Below are 25900 nucleotides of genomic sequence, written 5' to 3' on the forward strand. Positions count from 1 at the left end.
GAAGCTCAATCTTCTCCTGACAAAGGAACACTGGCTTTTATCCAGCTGGAGAAGGAGTTGGTAATTGAAAACAGCTGTTTCCCCTGACGAGAGGGTGGGTTCAGAGCGCCAATCATCGATGGGGCCGACCAATCAGCTGCTTTGTATCCAGGACGCCATTTCCTGAAATACACACATACAAACCCAAAACAACACAGAAACTGGGGAGCATAACAGGCAGAATGATGGAGATAATAGTCTCCTGGAATAAGTGAAACTACTGTAGAAAATGTTGCTTAGGTCTAGACACAGATACCTGTTCAGAAATCTTGCTCTAACAAATGTGTCATGTCAAAGGACACCTTAATAGGTCATCTTATTGACTCCATAGCCTTCATTGGAATGGTTATCAACCTGACTGTGTTTGTGGAGAAACTAACTGCCAGTTTGTAGATCATTGTGGAAGCAGCAACAGAGTTTGTAGGCAGTGCAGAATTTGGCAGATGTTACTGTCACCAAGATTGTTGATATGTTGACTCCAAATAATACTAATTATGGATTGTCTCAGTATGATGACAAGAGCTTTGGTTTTTGTTATCCTTCCGTGGAATGCCAGTAGCCTTATTGCTAACGATCAGAAGTTTAATATGTAATTGATTTAGAGATCAAACTTGACGTGATATGTGTTCAAGAAACATGGCTTATACCACTTCTTGATTTTATTATTCCTGGTTATTGCTCAATCAGATCGGTCAACTGGACAGGGTGGTGGGTGTGCTACGTTCATAAGGGAAGGTCTTGCATATTTTAATATACCTGTCCCATCTGAATATTGTAATGATGTGCTCTGAGAGTCGGGAAGCAAGTTCAGGGAGGGAGTGTTTTAATAAATAAACACAACATAATGCAAAATAAGAAACACGGACAACGCACAGATATGACACAGGAACAGAAACATTAACACCTGGTAAGGAACCAAAGAGTGACATATACAGGAAAGGTAATCAGGGAGGTGGAGTCCATGTGAGTAATGATGACGCGCAGGTGTGTGTAATGATGGTGACAAGTGTGCTCCATAACCAGTGGCCTGGTGACCAAGAGGCCGGACCGTTGATCCTGCTGAGGCAGGGGAGCCCTTCGGACGATCTGGCTGAGACATGAAAATCTGTAGCAGCTCCCGGACCCCACGTCATTCCACCTGACACAAAAAAACACTCCCTGATTCTTCCTTTAGGTGAGACGTTATTCTGAATCGATGTGCGCTGAGAGTCAGGAAGCAAGTTCAGGGAGTGAGTGTTTTAATAAATAAACACAACCTACTACAAACTAAGTAATACAGAAACATTAACGCCTGGGGAAGGAACCAAAGGGAGTGACATATATATAGGGAAGGTAATCAGGGAAGTGATGGAGTCCAGGTGAGCGCAGGTCTGCGTAATGATGGTGACAGATATGCGCCATAACGAGCAGCCTGGTTACCAAGAGGCCGGAGAGGGAGCACAGTTGACAAATATGAATGTGTGATCTTGGAAACCTACAGTGCAGGTCGTAATATTAAGTTACAACATTTTTACAACCCTTGTCGTCAACTATCTGTTGCGATGTTTGATGAAATATATGGAGAATTGGGCTCTATAGAGCGATGGTGGGGTGACTTCAATGCACTTAGCAGTAGCACACATACAAATGCTAATGATACTATTGCGGAAGATATGATGGAAACAAGAGCATTAGTATATCTTAACGATGGGTGTAGTACAAGAGTTGATGTTGTTAGAGGGGTTACATCCTGCCTGGACCTCACACTGGCTGTGTGTGAATGGAATGGAATGAATGATTCTACTGTTGTAAGTGAAGATTTCCCGATTTTGTGTACCATGACCTTTGATGTTACTATTCCAGATAGGGTATCATTCAGAAGATGGTGCTTTCATAAAGCAGACTGGGGAAAGTTTTGCGTTCATTACGTAAAGACTGTAGGAGAGGCTGGTTGATGTACAGTATGTGCTGCCTCTGTGACCTCTGATTTTGAGTGCTGTGAATGTATATGTACCAGTGAGTGAAGTGGGTGAGAAAATGATGGTGGCTCCAAGAGTGAAGAGTGAACTTAAGAGTGAACTCCAGTTATTCGAGAAAGATATAGGGCTTACAGAGTGTTGCGTAGGAATATGACTCCTGAGAAACTACTTTCCAAAGGATGAGAGCTTTAGTACGTAGGGCGTACTAAAAGAGAAATGCATCGAGACAGTTCTACTCTACAATAGGCAGGGATACTGAGCTGGGGGATATATGGTCTATTTTGAAGAAGATGACTGAAAGAAGCAAGTCCACTTGAATTGCAATTTTGGTTGTGGGTCAAAAAATGTCCGTAACTGATAAAGAAAAGGCTAACTTGTTGGGGAAGACATTTTCTAGGGTACATAATAGATACATATAAGCGATGCAGGTATGATATTTTAAATGTGCATGTTAATGTGTATAAGAAAATGGATACTGTTGACGTCTTCGGATGCTGGGTTTACCATTCATGAGACGCGTTCAGCCTAAATAGGCTGTGGGTATACAGCCCCAGGTCATGATCAGTTATGCTATGTAATGTTTAAGCATCTACCTGATGAGGTCATGCATGTTCCCCTGGGATTATTTAATACTATGTGGAGGGGGTTATACCTCCTGGTTGGAAACGTGCAGTAATAGGACCTTTTGTAAAGCTTGGTAAGGTCCCTTCATGTGCTGATAGTTATAGACCAATAACACTGACTTCTAACTGATGGAAAAGATGATTGTTATATTTCCTGGAACATAGAGGTTTATTGAGTCAATGTCAAAGTGGATCCCGTAAAGCTAGATCTACTTTGGATGCATTTGTAAAAGTGAGCAATTGTCGGAGAGAGCCTTGTTTATTCTCTATTTGGTTAAGTCAGGGTGCAACTTGGGTGGGCAAATCTGTGTTTCTATTTCTTTGTTGGTCCAGTATGGTTCCCAATCAGAGGCAACTGTTTATCGTTGTCTCTGATTGGGGATCATACTTAGGCAGCCCTTTTTCCCACCTTAGATTGTGGGATGTTGTTTTTGCATAGTTGCTGTCTAGCCTTGCAGAACGTCACGTTCGGTTTTGTATTTTATTGTTTTGTCGGAGTTCAGTATTAAAAATCATGAACACTTTCCACGCTGCGCTTTGGTCTCATTCATCTAACGACGGACGTAACAGAAGATCCCACCACAAACGGACCAAGCAGCCTGGTCAGGAGGAGAGGACACGACGGAAACCCGAGATGCAGCCCCGGGGGCAGATGACGTGGGCGTTGGTGCTGAGGGGTGAGTCCGAGACCAAGGAGGAATTCTTGGACCGTTTGAGCGAGGAGTGGTGAGCAGTGGAGAGGGACAAAAGAATTTGGAAAGGTTGGAGTCTGGAGCAAGACAGTCGCTTTGAGGAGCGTGTGACCCTTCAGGCACCATGCTTTGCGGTTACATGTACTGTGTCTCCGGTACGCATCCACAGCCTGGTGCGCTCTGTACCAGCTCCCCGCATTTGCCGTGCTAGAGTGGGCATTCAGCCAGGACAGATTGGGCCGGCTCAGCGCCCCTAGTCTCCGGTGCGTCTCTTCGACCCAGGATATCCTGCGCCGGCTCTGTGCACTGTATCTCACACAGCCCAGTGCGCCCTGTGCCAGCGCCCCGCAGTTGCCAGGCTAGGGCGAGCATCCAGCCAGGATGGGTTATGCCAGCTCTGCGCTCCAGACCTCTGGTGCGTCTCCACGGCCCAGTATATCCTGTGCCAGCTCCGCGCACCCGGTCTCCTGTACGTCTGCCCAGCTTGGTAAGCCCTGTGCCAGTTCCATGCACCAGGCCTCCAGTGTGCCTCTCCAGCCTGGTGCGTCGTGTGCCAGTTCTACGCAACCGGCCTCCAGTGATGATCCATGACACAAAGCCTCCAGTGATAATCCATGGCCCGAAGCCACCAGTGATGATCCATGGCACGAAGCCTCCAGTGGTGATCCATGGCACGAAGCCTCCAGTGGTGATCCATGGCCCGAAGCCTCCAGTGGTGATCCATGGCCCGAAGCCTCCAGTGGTGATACATGGCCCGAAGCCTCCAGTGGTGATCCATGGCACGAAGCCTCCAGTGATGATCCATGGCACGAAGCCTGCAGTAATGATCTATGGCACGAAGACTCCAGGGACGGTCTGCAGTCCAGAGCCTCCAGCGACGGTCTGCAGTCCAGAGCCTTCAGTGACGGTCTGCAGCCTAGAGCCTTCAGCAGGGGTCACCAGTCCAGAGCCGCTTGTGAGGGTCCCCAGTCCGGAGCCTCCAGCAACGGTCCCCAGTCCGGAGCTTCCAGAGACAGTTCCCAGTCCGGAGTCCGTGACGACAATCTATGCTCCGGAGTCCCCGGCGACTATCCCCGCACCAGAGGCGCCACCAAAGTGGGGGGAGCCTCAAGCGGAGCGAGGTCTGCATTCTGCACTGGAACCTCCACCGAGAGGAGATGCTCACACTGACCATCCCCTATACGTTCAGGTTTGCTGCCGGAGTCCGCACCTTATATATATGACCTTAGGGAGCGTTGTTTATTATCTATTTGGTTAGGTCAGTGTGTGACTTGGGTGGGCAAATCTATGTTTCTCTTTCTTTGTTGGCATAGTATGGTTCCCAATCAGAGGCAGCTGTTTATCGTTGTCTCTGATTGGGGATCATACGTAGGCAGCCATTTTTTCCACCTTAGATTATGGGATCCAGTTTTTGCATAGTTGCTGTCTAGCCCTGCTTTGGTCTCATTCATCTAACGACAGACGTAACAGCAATGAAGTTGAAAAAACAAATGGCTACTGTCTTTTTTTTTTACATTGAAAAGGTTTATGACTCTATGTGGAGAGAAGGCCTACTAATTAAGATGGAAAGGCTTGGTATTGGGGGGAGATTATATAACTGTTTTCTTTATTTTTCTAGCTAAAATAGGATCCATTTGATCTGATTTCTATGGGGAGTTGACAATGTTATTCCTCAAGGCAGTGTTATCACTATTTTACATCGCTGCTACTCTCTATTATAAGTGATGCACCGATATTACATTTTTTGCCGATACCGATATCTGATAATTTCCTTGCCAAAACCTATACCGAAAGCCGATATTTAAAATTTTAGCTGCCTTTTAAGCATTCTAGTACAGTTAAATAGTTAACACACAAACATGGACACAGCGGTCTAAGGCACTGCATCTCAATGCAAGAGGCATCTTTACAGTCCCTGTTTCGAATCCAGGCTGTATCACATCCGACAGTGATTGGGAATCCCATAGGGCGCTGAACAGTTGGCCCAGCGTCATCTGGCTAGGGTGTACATGCACATTTCCAGATATCATCAACAGTAATACAATCAAGGCACGGCATAGTACAGGGAGAGCTCTGCAGTGCTGATTTATGACATCTGCATGTGCATCAGATGGCAATAAGATCATATTGTACAGCATTTCCACCAGGTAACATGAATACAAAGCCGGCGAGTGGTGGTTAGAATAGGATAGGAGGCCTAAAGTCTGTGTAACCAATAGAGAGTCAGAGTCCCGAATGTGGGAACAAACAGTCTGTCCCACAGTTGGGTAAAGAAAGTTAGTAGTCAACAAAGTATGCAGGATTCATGAGGCAAATAGCAAAAATGCACAAGAAAAAATATATATATAATGACTTGGGGCTAGCTATAGAGTCACTCACCCCAACAGTGGGTGTGTGCTGGAGCCGAGCGGTAGCTCAGGAGAGAGGGGTGAGTGTGGTGGGGGTACCTGTACCAGATGGGGAGACAAGCCAGGGCAGACGGCTTGAACAGATCGCCGGGTGGAATCCAAGTAGCAGTGCAGCAGGCAACAGAAGTAGGTGTCTCACCCACTTGGGAGAAGCTTTTATTTCTGGAGGCAGATTTCTTGTAGAAAATGCCAGTGAATGGTCTTTGAACAGCAGGAAGGGGCTTCAGAGGACGCTTCAATGACTCCTGCCACTTGTTGGGCACAAAGGCTTCAACACCTTTTACGTCACACCTTAGTGCTAATTGAAATTGTGTCTGGTCTGTCCTTACAAGCCTGGGAGCCTTAACTCAGTTTACATACACTTCTGACCCACTGGGAATGTGATGAAATAAATAAAAGCTGAAATAAATAATTTGCTCTACTATTATTCTGACATTTCGCATTCTTAAAATAAAGTGGTGATCCTAACTGACCTAAGTCAGGGAATCTTTACTAGGATTAAATGTCAGCAATTGTGAAAAACTGAGTTTAAATGTATTTTGCTAAGGTGTATTTAAACTTCCGACTTCAACTGTATATACTAACACACTTGGGAAAGAGTCATTGACAGGTTTGCACCGACAGTTTCATTTAGTTTCATTTCTAATCTTTATGGATGGACTAACATCCTAGTGTTGTGTAATATAACTCGCAAACATTGTGACCATTTAGTTGGAGAAAGGATAATATGTATGTGAAAGGATTGTATGTGTGTAAAATTGTGAAGTGTTGTTACTGCAGTGGGGTCGGAGGGGGTGTTTTTGTGTAATTAAATAGGTAGAAATATTGTCCTGTAGCTATTTGACCTTGGAAACTGTGATGTGTTACCACAAATAGTACAAAATCATGATTTGTAAGAGTGTTTGGTGCCTGCGTTTATACATATTATCTGCAAGAGTTATCTTCATGGAAAATTACGATATAGTTATGCACTTGTAATTTGTACTTGCTAATAGAATTTTAGGAATATTATTAACACCATATTCCATGCGTTTACTCACCACAATCCATTTAATTAATATTGAGGAAGTGTTCAATATTTGGCATCAGGAGAGCACAGTGCATGGAAGAAAGCAGTGAGATATGCAACATTGCATTATAGTGGAGATTTTAGCATGTAAATCTTGGGAGGGGCAAAAAAAAGGTGGGATGCAAGCCAGCAAAGCCACTACCAACACAACACTAAACAATACATAAATTGTACTATAACGGTGACAAATGGTGCCCACAAACGGTTAGGGCCTACATAAAGCTGTCTCAACAGCAGTCCCAACAATTTACCACTGCTACACCTGGCTATCATCGGAGCCTTGTCTGGCAGCGAAACAGTTCATTCAGCCTCATTTAGTGCCTTTAAAAAAACAGCTGATATGGCTGACTTGCTTAAAACAAATGTGGTTTCTACTGACAATTGAGATGTACAAACTGTGGCATAAGGGGACGAAAAGTGTATAAGAGGCAATCTGTCATTTCAATTAAGACAATGAGCGAGCTAGGACGGACGTAGTCAATGTAACTATTTGTTTAGCACCTTTGAAATGTACAGCGACAGAATTCAGAACATGGGCCATTTTTAGTGTTCTCCCTGTACACCAAGTCAGAACTGTAAATAAAGGGGGCATATAAGCAGACAAGGAAAGCTCTTACAAATTCAATGATTACATTTCACTAAAACAGGTTATAGGATACATGTGCACCACCAAGTCAGAACAGTAGGCGAAATTAATAGGGGTAAATAGACCACAGTATTAGGGTGAGGCATATGGGCTCCTAACAAATCATGCTTCATTGACAGCATGGCCAATGTTGAATGTTTGTCATTTTAAACTTGGAAAGAGTCCCTTAATCCCAGATTTGGGACCATACAGCCACTCCATTGAATAGTAGGCTAGTGATTGCTTTGCAATGCTTGCAGTTAGCCACTGTCACTGATTCCTTCCAAACCACTGTTGTGACGTCACTATCATTAATGTGATGACTGCTATTTATCGAATAATTGCCTACTACTTTTAATTAATAACGTAACAATTAACTCATTAGGAATTTGGGGCACCACAGGAAAAGTTGTTTACAGAGTTACTATCTCCCGACTTAAACGCTAAAGATCTATAAATATCTCTTACATTTAATAACAGTCAATTATGAAGTATTACCTCATCAGTCTCATTCTGAACATCACAGTATTCCTGGATCCGCAAGAACCCTAACCTAAGTGATGAATCAGCAATACACAAATTGGCTTATTTATTTACTAACTAAATAACCACAGAAATGCATAAACACACACACACAGTATAGGTTATTGATTATTAACATAATGCAATGAAAACAGTTCCTAGTGGACTAACAAAAGCATGACCATTTGGTTTCCCAATGGAAAGGGAGGGGTGGTAAGGAGAGAGGGAGAAACAAAGAGAGTCAACTTACCATACATACATTTGGAAGCTACGCTCATGGGTATATGAATATAAGTACTGTAACAACCGCTCATTCGGATTAGAAATGCAATATATATTTATGCATAGATGTCTTTGTCGTCTCTCTGTTGAAACCTTTATCAGTCTATGGGGAGTAGTTCGATGTAAGTCTCTGGTTGTCCACCAGAGGTCACAATGTCCTTCTTAGTTGTAGGTTTGTTTGTCTTGGAGTGTTCTTAGAATGGATACTTCAGGTGTCCCACATAGTGGTGAGAGGAAAACTTTTCTTCCCTCTCGTCTTTGGTCAAATTTTCCCAGACTACTTTACATAACCAGCTGCAGACTGTGAATGTTTGGTCTAGTCTTTACCTTCTTCACTCTCGAGAGTTTCAGAGGGTCTTACCAATGAGGAGATGGGAGAGGCAGGACTTGCAGCACGATCAGCGTCAGAAATAGAACTGACTTACATTTTAGCCAATGGCAACGCAGACGCTCGTTGGCGCGCGTGAGTAGTGTGGGTGCAATAATTGAATAATATAGATTTCAAAATGTATTTTTGTATGTTTGTATGCAGCTTTATTAACTCAGTTATATATATATATATATTTTTGTTTTTACATTGTTTGCAAACTGATATGTTAAACGAATTAATGTACTGAAATAAGTAGGACATGTGACATAGAGAGTTGTCTATTCATAGTATGAGGCTAGTTTAACGTCTCTCTCCATTGAAACATGCGGTTGATGTCAACAAACCTACTTCCAAAATAGATTACAGTAATGAGATGTATCCACCAATCCAAAGAAATGGTAGGTTGGAGCTCGACAGCCCGTCGTGCCACTTTGTGGAGAACGACTCTCATTGTTAGGGCGGAGAGACATGTATCTTGTCAGTATATCCATCATCTTTGGTTTAATGAAGCTTTTTCTTTACATAAGTTCCGGGTAGCACGGTTTCCGTTTTGTCCGGGGAATGTTGATAGTGGGACACCATCTGCATTTGTGCAGAAACTAGCTGTCTCATACACATGTTTACTTATTTCAAGCGTTTTATCCAAAGAAGTACACTAACTAACATAAATGAGTTGTAAAGGAGAATCAAATGACTCTCCTTCCAAACGCAAAGTTGTGTATGTCTATAGTCCTCAATACACCGAGACATGCGACTCGCTATCAAAAGTCCCCAACCGGGTGAGTTGAATGGGAACGCTAGCTAGCTATGGATGCTCGCCAGAGTGGCAATACTTTGGTCATTATTTACAAGTACTGAACGATTTTTTTTTACTCCGTGTCTAGGCAAGTATGGTGCATTCACTCATAGAAGCGTATGGTTTACTTCAACACATGAGGTAAGTTAACTTTGCATGTTTGTCAAAAATAAGGGATTGAGCTAGCTAACGTTAGCTCTGGCAGGGCGTTGTTCTGTTGCCCTCTACTCTCGCACTGGGTAAGTTTGTTAAATGATTGACTAGACTGTAGAATGCTGTATGGAGTGCACCTGGTGTCATTTCTCCAAAATAGGAAACAAACAACTTTTACCCCAGTCTAGCGCTGGCCAACGCGCATTATATTAGCATGCAGCTCGAAGTGCAGAACGCATGCGTATGGACCAGAGCTAGTGCGCTGTCTAACTATGTTGGCTAACGTTAGCTAAGCCATTTTCTTTGTTTAACCAACTGAACTTGGTACTTGTTTTACCTACATTATATGGACATTTGAGAAGTTATTGCTATTATTTTCGGTTAGAATAAACCAACTAGTTAAATAGTTAACCTTACCATCCTGCTCCAATGCCAGTACCACATTCTTAACTCTATCTACAGTTCTCGAACAATATGGATTAGAATCCTGTAAAGTAACTAAATACAAACTCAAGAACAGTCCTTCAGTATCTATGGTCCGTTCATTCTTTCAGTGTTGTGAAGCCCCGTGTTGCGACCATTGAGGAGATGGCCAAGTTCCACACAGACGCCTACCTGGAGCATCTCCACAAAATCAGCCAGGATGGAGACAATGATGACCCCCAGTCCGGGGACTTTGGCCTGGGTAAGAGGAGAGGGAAGAGCAGGGTCTCTTTTACTTACGTTGACACACATCAATCCAATGTATTTATAAAGCCCCTTTTTTTTATATAAGCAATTGACACAAAGTGCTTATACAGAAACCCAGCCTAAAATGCCAAAGAGCAAGCAATGCAGAAGTAGAAGGACGGAGGCTAGAAAAAAACCCACTAGAAAGGCAGAAACCTAGAGGAAACAGGCTCTGAGGGGTGGCCAGTCCTCTTCACGGCTGTGCTGAGTGGAGATTGGAAGAGTACATGGCCATTAAGGCTATATAGTTTTTCAAGATGTTCAAACATTAATAGATGACCAGCAGGCTCAAGAGAGGAGGGGAGGGGATTGAGAGAGGGGGGGGGGGGGTTGAGGGGGAGAGGTATGTACATAGTCAATGGTAGGCTTCGAGGGGACTTCTACAGTAGATGAACCTATAGCTCATCTCTTGGCAGTAGTACTGTAGACTACTTTACCACTGACCTCAACCGAGAGTTTCTGAGCATTCAGTCAGCCCACTGACACCCTTAACAGATCACAGCAAAATCAGTTTACTTAAACAGAACCATACTCAATCATGAGGCATCAAAGCCAAAGAAACGGAGTAATATTAATAAATTCTATAGATGGAAGGAAAGTACTGTAGAAACTTAATAAGAAACGATTAGGCAACAACAAATTCAATCCCTTCTAGACAATTTGCTGGACAAAATGTTTCACTGTAAGAGTGAAGGTGTAGACTTTGCAGTATAAAACCGAAATGACTCCAGAGTGGTGCGACAATACATCGTAGTGTTAGCTGTGCCACAAGAGATTCTGGGTTTTGGGTCCAGGCTGTTATTTGAAATGTTTCTAAAAAAAGTCCCCTATGGGGAAAAATAAATGGTAGAAAAACAATTGGAACCATTTCCCTGTTTGACCCCCTAGGTTTTATGGGTATTATGACACCTCCACTGTGGGGGTCTGTAAGGAGGCCTGCGTCTTGTGACCGTAGTGTACCTGTAGGTATGAATGACGGGACCAAATTGGAGAGAGATGTAGGAATATGTCCATGTAATGCTTTGTTGGTTAACAGTAAAACTTTGAAATCAATGACTGAGAGGTAAGTGGGAGAGTACATTCATGCAATGGTCTCATGCTAGCAGTAGAGGGTGCTCTAAATCTGGAAAAGAAAACGACACACCACCGGGCGAAAGGTTTAAACGGCTGTTTTTGGCAACACAATATGGTTACATAATCAATTTACATTAGAAAACCTCCATTGATGCTTAAATATATACAAATGACAGATTAGCATTCCTACTGACAGAAGACACTTCACCCCATATGTGTCTTTCAGAATTAAGATTTTGGGTGAATCTCAATAGTAAATATCAACCAAGGGTGAATCTCAATTGTTTTTCCTTTATTGTATTGGTTCCCTGTGTCCTCTCCTTGTCTCCTCAAAGCCCATTGGCGCAGAAGATCTTATGTGTTTTGAGAGGGAGGTGAGGACATGAGGAATCAAGGAAATAGAATTTAGATTCTCCCTAGGTCAGCATGTCATCAACACTCTAGGGCTGTGGCTGGGAGACAGGAAATATGCAACCCCTTTCTGTTGTTATTTAATGGGTTAACACTCTTCTGCTAACCTTTCTATTCTAAAAATGTCTTAATCTCACCTTATCTCAATCTTTCCATTGATCCCTCCCTTCACCACTTTTCCTTTTCATTGTCTCTATCTTCTGCTTCCTCCCTTTGTTTCTTCTCCACAGCTCTGTCTGGTTCTCTCTCTCGCGCTCTCTCTCTCCATATTATGTCTATATACAGTGTTTAATGATGTGCAAATAGTTAAGTACAAAAGTGAAAATAAATATGGGTTCTATTTGCAATGGTGTTTGTTCTTCACTGGTTGCCCTTTTCTTGTGGCGAAAGTTAACAAATATTTCTGAGGTGATGGCACACTGTGGTATTTCAACCAGTAGATATGGGAGTTTATCATAATTGGGTTTGTTTTCAAATTCCTTGTGGGTCTGTGTAATCTGAGGGAGATGTCTCTCTAATATGGTCAAACATTTGGCAAGAGGTTAGGGAGTGCAGCTCAGTTTCCACCTCATTTTGTGGGCAGTATGCACATAGCCTGTCTCTTGAGAGCCAGGTCTGCCTACGGCGGCCTTTCTCAATAGCAAGGCTAAGCTCACGGAGTCTGTACATAGTAAAAGCTTTCCTTAAGTTTGGGTCAGTCACAGTGGTCAGGTGTTCTGCCACTGTGTACTTGCTGTTTAGGGCCAAATAGCATTCTAGTTTGATTTTTTGTTGTTGTTGATTCTTTCCAATGTGTCAAGTAATTATCTTTTTGTACCTCATGGTTTGGTTAGGTCTAATTGTTGTGGTTCTGGGGCTCTGTGCGGTCTGTTTGTGAACAGAGCCCCAGGGCCAGCTTGTTTAGGAGACTCTTCTCCAGGTTAATCTCTCTGTAGGTGATGGCTTCGTTATAGAAAGTTTGGGAATCACTTTCTTTTAGGTGGTTGTAGAATTTAACGGCTCTTTTCTGGATTTTGATAATTACCGTGATCGCCCTAATTCTGCTCTACATGCTTTATTTGATGTTTTATGTTGTTTGCAGAATTCTGCATGCAGACTCTCAATTTGGTGTTTCTCCCATTTTTTTTTGTTGTGAATTCTTGATTGATGAGCGGACCCCTGACCTCACAACCATAAAAGGCAATGGGTTTTATAATGGATTAAAGTATTTTTAGCCAGATCCTAATTGGTATGTCAGATTTTGTTCCTTTTGATGGCATAGGAAGGCCCTTCTTACCTTGTCTCTCAGCTTGTTCACAGCTTTGTGGAAGTTACCTTTGGCGCTGATGTTTAGGCCGAGGTATGTATATATTTTTTTGTGTGTGCTCTAGGGCAGTGGGTTCCAAACTTTTAATGTCCCGTACCCATTCAAACATTCAACCTCCAGCTGCATACCCCCTCTAGCACCAGGGTCAGTGCCCTCTCAAATGTTGTTTTTTGCCATCATTGTAAGCCTGCCACACACACACTATACAATACATTTATTACTCATAAGAATGAGTGTGAGGTTTTTGTCACAACCCGACTCATGGGAAGTGATAGAGATCTTATAGGACCAGGGCACAAATAATAATAAACAAGTTGCTCTTTATTTAGCCATCTTACATAAACTTATTTGTTCATTGAATATTGTGAATAACTCACCACAAGTTAATGAGAAGGGTGTGCTTGAAGGATGCACATAACTCGCAATTTTGGGTTGTATTGGTGAGAGTCTGTCTTAAATAATTTCCCACACAATCTGTGCCTGTATTTAGTTTTCATGCGAGTGAGGGCCAGGAATCCACTCTCACATAGGTACGTGGTTGCAAAGGGCGTCAGTGTCTTAACAGCGCGAAGACAGGATACTCTGAGCTCAGCCCAATCCAGAAATCTGTCAGTGGCTTTTGATTTAAATTCAATTTTCACAGGACCGCTTGTTGCAATTTCGATGAGGCTCTCTTATTCAGATATCGGTAAGTCTTGCACTGTCAGGCCAATTATGAAAGAGAGAAGAAAAAAAAAGATATGGAACAGTTGAAAACCTCAAGGGTAGAGGACGCAAATGCATTTTGCCCACCAGGATAGGGAGGAGGATGGATGGTGAGAAGCAACAAAATCCCCAAGAATCACTGAAAGAATTGCAGGCCTTGGTGGCGTCTTTGGAAGGGCTGCCACCTCCACAACCACAGACTCTTTGGAAGGGTTGCCAGAAGAAAGTTGCTTCTGACCCCAAGACACAGAAGCAAGTGCTTGGAGTTTGCCAAATGTCATTTAAATTATGACTGGAAGAAGGCGCTCTGGTCAGAAGACCAAAATTGAACATTTTGATCAGATACAGCATTGTCATGTTTGGCGTCGAAACAGAGATGCATACAAGGAGAGGTACCTCATACACACGGTGAAATATGGTGGTGGGTCAGTGACGTTTTGGGGCTGTTTTAATTCCAGAGGTCCAGGGGCACTGGTTAAGATTGATGGCATAATGAATTCCAACAAGTGTCAGCCAAATTGTCCTAATAATCTTTTTAATTTAAAAAAATGTGTTTAACCAGGTAGGATAGTTGAGAACAAGTTCTCATTTACAACTGCGACCTGGCCAAGATAAAGCATAGCAGTGTGAACAGACAACAACAGAGTTATACATGGAGTAAACAGTAAACAAGTCAATAACACAGTGGGGGAGGGGAGAGTCTATATACATTGTGTGCAAAAGGCATGGGGAGGTAGGCGAATAATTACAATTTAGCAGATTAACACTGGAGGGATAAATGATCAGATGGTCATGTGCAGGTAGAGATACTGGTGTGCAAAAGAGCAGAAAAGTACATAAATAAAGACGGTATGGGGATGAGGTAGGTAAATTGGGTGGGCTATTTACCGAGTTGGTAGAGCATGGCGCTTGTAACGCCAGGGTAGTGGGTTCGATCCCCGGGACAACCCATACGTAGAATGTATGCACACATGACTGTAAGTCGCTTTGGATAAAAGCGTCTGCTAAATGGCATATATTATTATTATATTATTATTATTATTACAGCTGCAGCGATCGGTTAGCTGCTCAGATAGCAAATGTTTAAAGCTGGTGAGGGAGAAAAAGTCTCCAACTTCAACGATTTTTGCAATTCGTTCCAGTCACAGGCAGTAGAGAACTGGAAGGAAAGGCGGCCAAATGAGGTGTTGGCTTTAGGGATGATCAGTGAGATACACCTGTTGGAGCGTGTGCTACGGGTGGGTGTTGCCATCGTGACCAGTGAACTGAGATAAGGCGGAGCTTTACCTAGCATGGACTTGTAGATGACCTGGAGCCAGTGGGTCTGGCGACGAATATGTAGCGAGGGCCAACCGACTAGAGCATACAGGTCCCAGTGGTGGGTGGTATAAGGTGCTTTAGTAACAAACCGGATGGCACTATGATAAACTGCATTCAGTTTGCTGAGTAGAGTATTGGAAGCTATTTTGTAGATGACATCGCCAAAGTCGAGGATCGGTAGGATAGTCAGTTTTTCTAGGGTAAGTTTGGCGGCGTGAGTGAAGGAGGCTTTGTTGCGGAATAGAAAGCCGACTCTAGATTTTATTTTAGATTGGAGATGTTTGAGTCTGGAAGGAGAGTTTACAGTCTAGCCAGACATCTAGGTCCTTATATATGTCCACATATTCTAAGTCGGAACCATCCAGGGTGGTGATGCTAGTCAGGCGTGCGGGTGCAGGCAGCGAACGGTTGAAAAGCATGCATTTGGTTTTACTAGTGTTTAAGAGCAGTTGGAGGCCACGGAAGGAGTGTTGTATGGCATTGAAGCTCGTTTGGAGGTTAGATAGCACATTGTTGCCAAATGAAGGGCCAGAAGTATACAGAATGGTGTCGTCTGCGTAGAGGTGGATCAGGGAATCGCCCGCAGCAAGAGCAACATTATTGATATATACAGAGAAAAGAGTCGGCCCGAGAATTGAACCCTGTGGTACCACCATAGAGTCTGCCAGAGGACCGGACAACATGCCCTCCGATTTGACACACTGAACTCTGTCTGCAAAGTAGTTGGTGAACCAGGCAAGGCAGTCATTAGAAAAACCGAGGCTACTGAGTCTGCCGATAAGAATATGGTGATTGACAAGAGTCAAGCCTTGGCCAGGTCGATGAAGACTGCTGCACATTACTGTCTTTTATCGATGGCGGTTATGATATCGTTTAGTACCTTGAGCGTGGCTGAGGTGCACCCGTGACTGTCTCGGAAACTGGATTGCACAGCGGAGAAGGTACAGTGGGATTCGAGATGGTCAGTGATCTGTTTGTTGACTTGGCTTTCGAAGACCTTAGATAGGCAGAGCAGGATGGATATAGGTCTGACAGTTTGGGTCCAGGGTGTCTCCCCCCTTTGAAAAGGCGGATGACCGCGGCAGCTTTCCAGTCCTTGGGGATCTCAGACGATATGAGAGGTTGAACAGGCTGGTCATAGGGGTTGCGACAATGGCGGCAGATAGTTTCAGGAATAGAGGGTCCAGATTGTCAAGCCCAGCTGATTTGTACGTGTCCAGGTTTTGCAGCTCTCTCAGAACATCTGCTATCTGGATTTGGGTAAAGGAGAAGCTGGGGAGGCTTGGGCGAGTAGCTGGGGGGGGGGGGGGGGTAGCCAGGAGGAAGGCATGGCTAGCCGTTGAGAAATGCTTGTTGAAGTTTTCGATTATCATGGATTTATCATGGATTTGGCCATAGGTGGACTTTCCAACAAGACAATGACTCAAAACATACCTCAAAATCCACACAGAACTGGACAACAAAATCAGTGACAACAAAATCAATGTTCTGCCATGGCCATCTCAGTCGCCGGATCTCAATCCAATCGATAATCTGTGGGCTGAGTTGAAGAGGGCAGTTGATAAGCGCAAACTCAAGAATGTGAAGGATCTGCATAGAGGAATGGCCCAAAGTTCCTCCAAATGTGTTCCTTAACCTTGTAAAAAATTATAGGAAAAGACTCCATGCTGTTATCCATGGAAGAGGTGGTTGCTCTAAGTACTAAATGAGGAGTACCAATAATTATGAAAGCTTGATTTTGGTGAAATGTGTTTTCTATTAAATATTTGTATGATTTTGGTTGGTTCCATTGAAACATTATTAAAGTACAGTATTTCTCATGTTGATATTGAGTTTCTCTCTAATTATATTGTTTATTTTTAAAATTATTGTTTGTGCTTTGCCAGTCAGGGGTGGCAGTACTTTTGGAGCCCACTTTAAATGGACTGTTTGAAAATGGTAAATTATTAAAAAAACTAAATGTGACTCGCATTGTTATTTGGCATACCCACGACGGGGTACGTGTACCCCATTTTTGGGAATTACTGCTCTAGGGCAGCGGTGTCTAAATGGAATTTGTATTTGTGGTCCTGGGAAGTGGACCTTTTTTGGAACATCTGGGGTAGAGGTCGACCGATTATGATTTTTTTTTTTCAGCACCGATACCGATTTTGGAGGACCCAAAAAAAAGCCGATACCGATTAAATCGGCTGATTTATAATTTTAAAAAAATGTATTTGTTGTAATGAAAATTACAACGATACTGAATTAACACTTATTTTAACTTAATACATTAAAACCAATTTAGCCTCAAATAAATAATGAAACATGTTCAATTTGGTTTAAATAATGCAAGAACAAAGTGTTGGAGAAGAAAGTAAAAATGCAATATGCGCTATGTAAGAAAGCTAACATTTCAGTTCCTTGCTCAGAACATGAGAACATAAGAAAGTTGGTGGTTCCTTTTAACATGAGTCTTCAATATTCCCAGGTAAGAAGTTTTAGGTTGTAGTTATTATAGGACTATTTCCCTCTATACCCTTTGTATTTCATTAACCTTCGACTATTGGATGTTTTTATAGGCACTTCAGTATTGCCAGTGTAACAGTATAGCTTCAGTCCCTCTCCTCGCTCCTCCCTGGGCTCGAACCAGGAACACATCGACAACAGCCACCCTCAAAGCAGCGTTACCCATGCAGAGCAAGGGAAACAACCACAGGCTCGGAGCGAGTGACGTTTGAAAGGCTGTTAGCGCTCGCTAACTAGCTAGCCATTTCACTTCGGTTACACCAGCCTCATCTCGGGAGTTGATAGGCTTGAAGTCATAAACAGCGTAATGCTTGACGCACAACGAAGAGCTGCTGGCAAAACACACGGAAGTGCTGTTTGAATTCATGTTTACGCACCTGCTTCTGCCTACCACCGCTCAGTCAGATACTTAGATGCTTGTATACTCAGTCAGATTATATGCAACGCAGGACACGCTAGATAATATCTAGTAATATCATCAACCATGTGTAGTTAACTAGTGATTCTGATTGTTTTTATAAGAAGTTTAATGCTAGCTAGCAACTTAACTTGGCCTACTGCATTTGCGTAACAGGCAGTCTACTTGTGGTGTGCACAAGGACAAGTTAACTGTAAGGTTGCAAGATTGGATCCCCCGAGCTGACAAGGTGAAAATCTGTTGTTTTGCCCCTGAACATGGCAGTTAACCCACCGTTCCTATGCTGTCATTGAAAATAAGACTGTGTTCTTTAACTGACTTGCCTAGTTAAATAAAGATTTAAATAATGGTGTTAAAAATGGTTATGAAAACTTGAAATCGGCCCTAATTAATCGGTCGACCTCTAATCTGGGGCTATATGCTGCTGTAGGCTCTCCTTGGTTGGTGGCAGAAGCACCAGATCATCAGTAAACGGTATACATTTGACTTCAGATTCTACTAGGGTGAGGCCGGGTGCTGCGCACTGTTCTAGTGCCCTCACTAATTCGTTGATGTATATGTTGAAGAGGGTGGGGCTTAAGCTGCATCCCTGTCTCACCCTCCGGGCCTGTGGAAAGAGATGTGTGTGTGTTTTGCCAATTTTAACCACACACTTGTTTTCCCAGAAGTGGTTAGTCTATGGATTCTTAAATTACTTTGAGCTGATTTCTGACGTTCTGTTCCTTTTTCCATAGTGTTTCTCTCTCCTCACATATGTTTCCACTTCTTTTGCTTATTTACTTTTCTGTCATTTCATTCTCTCTCTTCCTTTCGCCAGGTTATGACTGCCCGGTGGTGGAGGGTATCTATGACTATGCTGCAGCGGTCGGTGGTGCCACCCTGACTGCTGCCCAGTGCCTGCTGGATAAGAGGGGTGAAGTGGCGATCAACTGGGCAGGAGGCTGGCACCACGCCAAGAAGTAAGGTTAAACTGTGTGTGAGGTGACCGGACAAGGACCAGGGTGACATGTTGATGAATGTGTTACCAAAGCGTTCCTAACAGGAGGACACACTGAATTATGTTAGACATATATGATCGTCAACACAGAAGGCCTCTAAGTCATTGAAAAGACAGCAATGCTTTTAAGTATTTTCTGCATCTCTCTCTCTCTTTCCCCGCTCTCTCTCGCAGGGATGAGGCATCAGGCTTCTGTTATGTGAATGATGCTGTGCTGGGGATTCTCAAGCTGAGAGAGAAATATGAGAGAGTTCTTTATGTGGATGTGGACCTTCATCATGGAGATGGTACACACACCCCTTTATCCTTTACCTGAATTCTCACATCTAAATGTGGATTGATATTGTGTAAATATTATCTCCATATGAGTACTGTATGTGGATACAAATGTTTTGCTACGGTTAATTGTTTTGTTCTGTCAAGGAACAAAATCATTGTGTTTTTAGAGAACAATGTAATGTTTCTCAGGTGTGGAAGATGCCTTCAGTTTTACCTCCAAAGTGATGACTGTGTCTCTGCACAAGTTCTCCCCCGGATTCTTCCCAGGTCAGTGGCTATACCTAATACAGTACTAACGACCTTTCTACTACAGTTGGAAATCTTCTGTGTGCGGGCCTCTAATTGCTTAATTTCAGTATTATTGTTTAGTTTAGCACTGGTATTCTCAAGTTTAGGATGTGCATATCACCCTCCATTTCATCATAAACTTCCTTTACCTGCGGTCCTTCCTCCTTGGGGGACTGCTTGCATTAAAACTTAAAACTGTACAACTGTACAAATAGGTGTGAAATCCGCTAACAATCTGAGAAATCAACCAACTAGTTTGAGAAACATTGATCCATTATACTCCCACTCTCTCTCTGTCTTAGTAACCCTACCATCTTGTGTTAGGTACAGGGGACCTGTGTGACACAGGGATGGGGAAAGGAAGATGGTACGCTGTCAACGTCCCTCTGGATGACGGCATCAAAGACGACAGATATTTCCACGTCTTCACCAGGTTATTAAAGCTAGATACTTTTTTATTTACGCTGGTTATGACATAAGATACATGTCATCTTTTAATGGTTAACACTATCAGCAACATCAGAGACATGCTGCATGTCCTCTGCTTTCTCAGTAACGGAGATTTACAGACCTAATAAGCTAGAATTGCACGTTAGAAGTTTTGTTGATACTCTACAACTGTTTTTCTTGTTGCAGAACCGTGATATTGTCTTTGTATATCTTATATGCTATGGAAACAACCATTTTTGAAGTCAAATGAAAACATTGTGTTCAGTACATAGTCTTAACTGTAACCGTCTTATATTATAATTGTTATGTTAATATTTAACCTCTGTTTTGATGATTGTTGTACCGATCAGTGTGATGCAGGAAGTGCAGGCGTTGTTTAACCCGGAAGCAGTAGTGATGCAGCTGGGAGCTGACACCATGGCCGGGGACCCCATGTGCTCCTTCAACATGACCCCTGTAGGGGTGGCCCAGTGTCTTTGCCACGTACTGGACTGGCACCTACCCACACTGCTGTTGGGAGGAGGTGGGTCTGACAACACACACACACACCAGGGTTTCTGTTAGCTGGTAATTGTCGGCTTTGGGCTGAAAAAATACATTTTAAAGCTGATGAATAAAATGGTAGCCGGCCAAATTGTCTGGAGCTGCATACCATACATGCCAAAAATCATGCTTAAGCACCTTTCTCTCACTCCGTGCCCGCTGCCTAACGTCCATGCACCTGCTAGTGAGGAGAGGGAAAGATCGAGAGAGGGGCCTTGGGCTACTGTTGATTGCTAGGATGGAAGCCTTTTTCATTCAAGTAAAACAAAAGTTAGAGAGTAGTCCCCTACAACGGGACAAGTTTTAATATTGAATTGGACAAAGATGACGAGAATGTTGGCGCTGCCAACAGCAGTCTACTGGGCAACTCGCTATTCAGGTAGGATGCCTTTTTTCCCCTGTTATTATTATTTTATACCATTGTTGTTATTGTAGGCCTATTTACTAATTTAATCCAGGTTTTTAAATGTGCCAAACGTATTTTGTTTAGACTTCTTCTTTGGCTGAATTAAGTTCAATCTGTCTTTTTAATTGTGCTCCCTAGGTTAGAAGTAGGCCTGTTGTAAAATAAATATTATTACCATATTGCTGCTTTTTGTTGGGTAAGGTAGGCACTAGCCTTTCTTGGTAATTGCTGCAATATAGCCTGCTCAAAACTTTTGAAGGTTTAAACCAGTTAGCATGTGTTTTGTTTTATTCTGTTGAGACATTTTCTTTGGCCAAATTAAGTTCCAACTGTAATATTGTGATTGCCGCAATATAAAATCCTGCTCATATTTCCCCAATGAACAATTGCTTGACTTTTGATATTAACTTAATAAAGTTAAAACTTTTGCAAAGGTGTGGCTATTAGCCTATTATACTGCAGGCCTATTATATGAAGGCAGTGTGCCCAGCGCACTGAGGTGAGGATTTCTTTTTAAGTCTACCAGAATTACTCATGTAATCTAACAATATAATGCTTAGATTTTATTGGAAAAAATATTCTGAAAGAAAAATGAATGGCTCCTGTACGCCTATATCTATATAACAGACGCAGTAGCCTATCTAACGAGGATAAATAAATACATGTCGATGTCGTAGCATGCCGCTGGCATATTTTGAACTCTCCCTCTCTCTCTGAGGCTAGTCCTAATCTTTTTTATATTTAAAATGTTCATATCATACAGTGGATGCCTAAGCGCGTAGGCTTGCCCTGATGCATTTTAGTGCTCAAATCTCCATCAGCTGACCGTGAGGTGGACAATTATTATTTAAGGAAAGTAAAATCAAGAAAACAATAGGCTATAAAGTCTTCGATATACTACACTTCAAACACTGTGTTTTTGTCATTTATTTTAGGCTGTTTTTGAGGATGCGTAAATGTAATTCATTTGGCCGATATCCTCGTTTGTTGATGGCGCTGGCTGTGTGGGTGGACGCCCTTAATGGATTACGCACCCAAGGCATATATGTATGACCGATCTCAAATATCCGATAAATAAGAATCGCAATCCTAACGGAAACCCTGACGCACGCACAGCCCCACACACCGCCTGAAACCACAGCCCAGTGTCTACGCCACGTACTAGACTAGCACCTACCCACACTACTGCTGGGAGGTGGCGGGTCTCATATCCGCTCGTACACACCGACACACACACACACGCACACTTACACAAAGACAACGGAACACACACACATCTGAAACCACAGCCCAAGCTCCAGACCCCTCAGCCCTGTACCAGATGATACCTGTTAATTACACCAGTACAATGAAGCCTTTTTACTCACTACAATCCCTCCCTCCCTCTTTCTCTCTCTCTTTCCTCTCTTCTCTCTTTAGGTGGGTATAACCTAGCCAACACGGCCCGTTGTTGGACCTACCTGACTGGGGCCGTACTGAGACAAACACTGGCCTCTGAGATACCTGACCATGAGGTGAGAGTAAACACACACACCATACATAGCCCCAAACACACAAAGCTCCTCACACAGACATGCACGCACAAACTCAAATACGCTGACACACACACCCTTCGGTCAGTCTTCGCTGAGTCATTCCCTCTAATAAAAGATGGCTGCCGGCCCTCAAAGGGCTTGTTTCCAGGTGAATCAGGAGGGATGGAGGGAGTAGGAGAGGAGAGAGGGGACAATGCCACTCTGTCCCCTCCAGACCTGACAGAGAGGGTCTCTGTGCTTCTCTTTCTCTCCATCTCCATCCCTCTCTTTCTCTGTGTTTCTCTATCAATCTCTGCCCTCATCTTTTTTTCGTCTTCTTAGAAGGACCTTGTGTGTTTTATTCCGGGGGGGGGGGGGCTGGTTTCTTTTGGCGGAAAGATTGGCGAATTCCCATATAATTACATCAGTAGAAAAAGGGAGCAAATGAGGGATAGAGCTACAAAGAGAGAGATTTGTGTTCCATGTACAGTGAGGGGTAGTTATCTTACTCTCCTGAGACAAAGAGGGTCTTTCTGTAGTGTGTGTGTACGCGCGTGCGTGGGCCATGATAAAGGCACCTTTTGTTTCTCCTCCACCAGGTCGGGCTGTTACATCATGTGACCTTTAACCTCATTAAGAAGGGGCTTACAGCAAACAAGTCTAACCAGCTGCTACAACACACACAGCCACACAAAATCAAATACCCCCGAAAGTCTCCCCTATTTTGACCCTCTTGCTCTGGCCATCAAAGAGTGGTATCCCTTTTCCGTCAAACACATACTCTCCACAGCCAGCTACCTCCTGTTATTGTGTGCCTCCACTACTCCCCAAACAAAACACTATTTAACTCTGGCCTGCTGTGGTCTGGAGAGGATGAGGTAGAGAAAAGGATGGAGAGGGTGAGCAGGAGAGTGAGCGAAAAATGAGAGGGACTTGTAGTAGTATCGTCGTGTGTGTGCGTGCGCCGGAGAGGAATATTTATCCACAATGACCAAGCAAGGTGAGTTTCTGAGAAGGGAAAACAAAAAGCACTTTGTTGTACCTGAGACTGAGAGAGGCCAGAGCTCTCCTCTCCTTCCCCAACAGGCTGCAGCTTTTCTGGGCAACCAGTACAGCTCCTAAATAGAGGTCGACCGATTATGATTTTTCAAAGCCGATACCTATACCGATTTATTGGAGGACCAAAAAAAAGCCAATACAGATTACTCGGCCGATTTTTATTTTATTTTTTAAATATTTTTAATATTTTTATTTTATTATTATTATTTTTTATTTTTTTTATTTACCATTTATTAAAAAAAATATTATATTAAATGTTTATTTTATTTATAGTAATGACAAATATAACAATATTGAATGAACACTAATATTTTAACTTAATATAATTCCTCAAATAAATAATGAAACATGTTCAATTTGGTTTAAATAATTCAAAAACAAAGTTTTGGAGAAGAAAGTAAAAGTGCAATATGTGCCATGTAAAAAAGCTAACATTTAAGTTCCTTGTTCAAAACATGAGAAAATATGAAGACTGGTAGTTCCTTTTAACATGAGTCTTCAATATTCCCAGGTAAGTTTTAGGTTGTAGTTATATGACTATTTCCTTCTATAGCATTTGTATTTCATTAACCTTCGACTATTGGATGTTTTTATAGGCACTTCAGTATTGCCAATGTAACAGTATAGTTTCCGTCCCTCTCCTTGCTCCTACCTGGGCTTGAACCAGGAACACATCGACAACAGCCATCCTCGAAGCATCGCTACCCATTGTTCCGCAAAAGCCGCGGCCCTTGCAGAGCAAGGGGAACAACTACTTCAAGGTCTCAGAGCGAGTTACGTCACAGATTGAAACGCTATTAGTGCACACCCTGCTAACTAGCTAGCCAATTCATATCGGTTACACCAGCCTAATCTCGGGAGTTAATAGCCTTGAAGTCATAAACAGCACAATGCTTGAAGCACAGCGAAGGGCTGCTGGCAAACGCACGAAAGTGCCGTTTGAATGAATGCTTACGAGCCTGCTGCTCAGACTGCTGTATCAAAGGTCAAATCATAGAATTCATTATAATATAATAAAACACACAGAAATATGAGCCTTAGGTCAAATCCGGAAACTATCATTTCGAAAACAAAACGTTTATTCTTTAAGTGAAATACGAAACCGTTACGTATTTTATCTAACGGGTGGCATCCATAAGTCTAAATATTCCTGTTATATTGCACAACCTTCAATATTTTGTCATAATTACTTAAATTCTGGCCAATTAGTTCGCAAAGAGCCAGGCAGCCCAAACTGTTACTCTGACTCTGCATGCAATGAACGCAAGAGAAGTGACAATTTCCCTAGTCTAATATTGCCTGCTAACCTGGATTTCTTTTAACTAAATATGCAGGTTTAAAAATATATACTTCTGTGTATAGATTTTTAAAAAGGCATTGATGTTTACGGTTAGGTACATTCGTGCAACGATTGCTTTTTTCGCAAATGCACTTTTAAGTCATCCCCCGTTTGGCGAAGTTGGTCTTCACACAGTTTGCAACGAGCCAGGCTGCCCAAACTGCTGCAAATAGCCTGACTCTGTTGCACAGAACACAAGAGAAGTGACAATTTCCCTAGTTAAAAGAAATTAATGTTAGCAGGCAATATGAACTAAATATGCAGGTTAAAAAAATCTATACTTGTGTATTGATTTTAAGAAAGGCGTTGTTAATGGTTATGTACACATTGGTGCAACGACGGTGCTTTTTTTCGCAAATGCGCTTGTTAAATCACCCTTTTGGCGAAGTAGGCTATGATTCAATGATAAACTAACAGGCACCGCATCGATTATATGCAAAGCAGGACAAGCTAGATAAACTGGTAATATCATCAACCATGTGTAGTTAATTAGTGATTATGTTAAGATTGTTTTTTTATAAGAAACGTTTAATGCTAGCTAGCACCTTACCATGGCTCCTCGCTGCACTCTCATAACAGGTAGTCAGCCTGCTACGCAGTTTCCTCGTGGAGTGTGATGTAATCAGTGTCCAAAAATGCCTATTACCGATTGTTATGAAAACTTGAAATCAGCCTCTAATTAATCGGCCATTCCGATTAATTGGTCGACCTCTACCCCTAACCCCCCTGGAACAATGGAGTTTGTGCCAGGGCTAGGGGCTATTGGCCAGACACACAAGGGCCTCCATTCAGACCATCACACACTCACGGGCAGAGAGAGACATACACACACATACAAACAGTGACATTGCAGAACCTCCAGAGTCGCCACCATATCTGAAAGTGTGGGAAGGGTGGTTGTTGAAGAGCGTAGAAGAGATGGCGGACCCGATTTAAACTTAACTGTGAATACATGATGAGTCCGATATCAAATGTTACCGTCATCTCCCTAGTCTATTCTCTTTTCATCAATGGAGG

General features: G+C 42.8%; 1 protein-coding gene across 4 annotated transcripts in view; it reads left to right on the forward strand.

Annotated features, from left to right (window-relative positions):
• The first annotated feature begins 8466 nt into the window (after positions 1-8466).
• The window catches only part of hdac8 (histone deacetylase 8), a 38206-nt gene continuing 20772 nt past the window's right edge, over positions 8467-25900 (forward strand). The window contains exons 1-9 of one of the 4 annotated variants that reach the window (XM_046328584.1): positions 8467-8681; positions 9473-9525; positions 10092-10222; positions 18826-18967; positions 19180-19292; positions 19474-19551; positions 19897-20005; positions 20373-20545; positions 22391-22485. In XM_046328584.1, the coding sequence (XP_046184540.1) occupies positions 9479-9525; positions 10092-10222; positions 18826-18967; positions 19180-19292; positions 19474-19551; positions 19897-20005; positions 20373-20545; positions 22391-22485 (888 nt within the window). In that variant the 5' untranslated portion in view covers positions 8467-8681; positions 9473-9478. Of the gene's footprint in view, positions 8682-9121; positions 9368-9472; positions 9526-10091; positions 10223-18825; positions 18968-19179; positions 19293-19473; positions 19552-19896; positions 20006-20372; positions 20546-22390; positions 22486-25900 lie in introns of those variants that run through there. The other 3 variants (XM_046328583.1, XM_046328582.1, XM_046328585.1) reach the window with 3 other exon arrangements.

The sequence above is a fragment of the Oncorhynchus gorbuscha genome, linkage group LG25 (assembly GCF_021184085.1).
Source record: "Oncorhynchus gorbuscha isolate QuinsamMale2020 ecotype Even-year linkage group LG25, OgorEven_v1.0, whole genome shotgun sequence".
Classification (NCBI taxonomy): domain Eukaryota; kingdom Metazoa; phylum Chordata; class Actinopteri; order Salmoniformes; family Salmonidae; genus Oncorhynchus; species Oncorhynchus gorbuscha.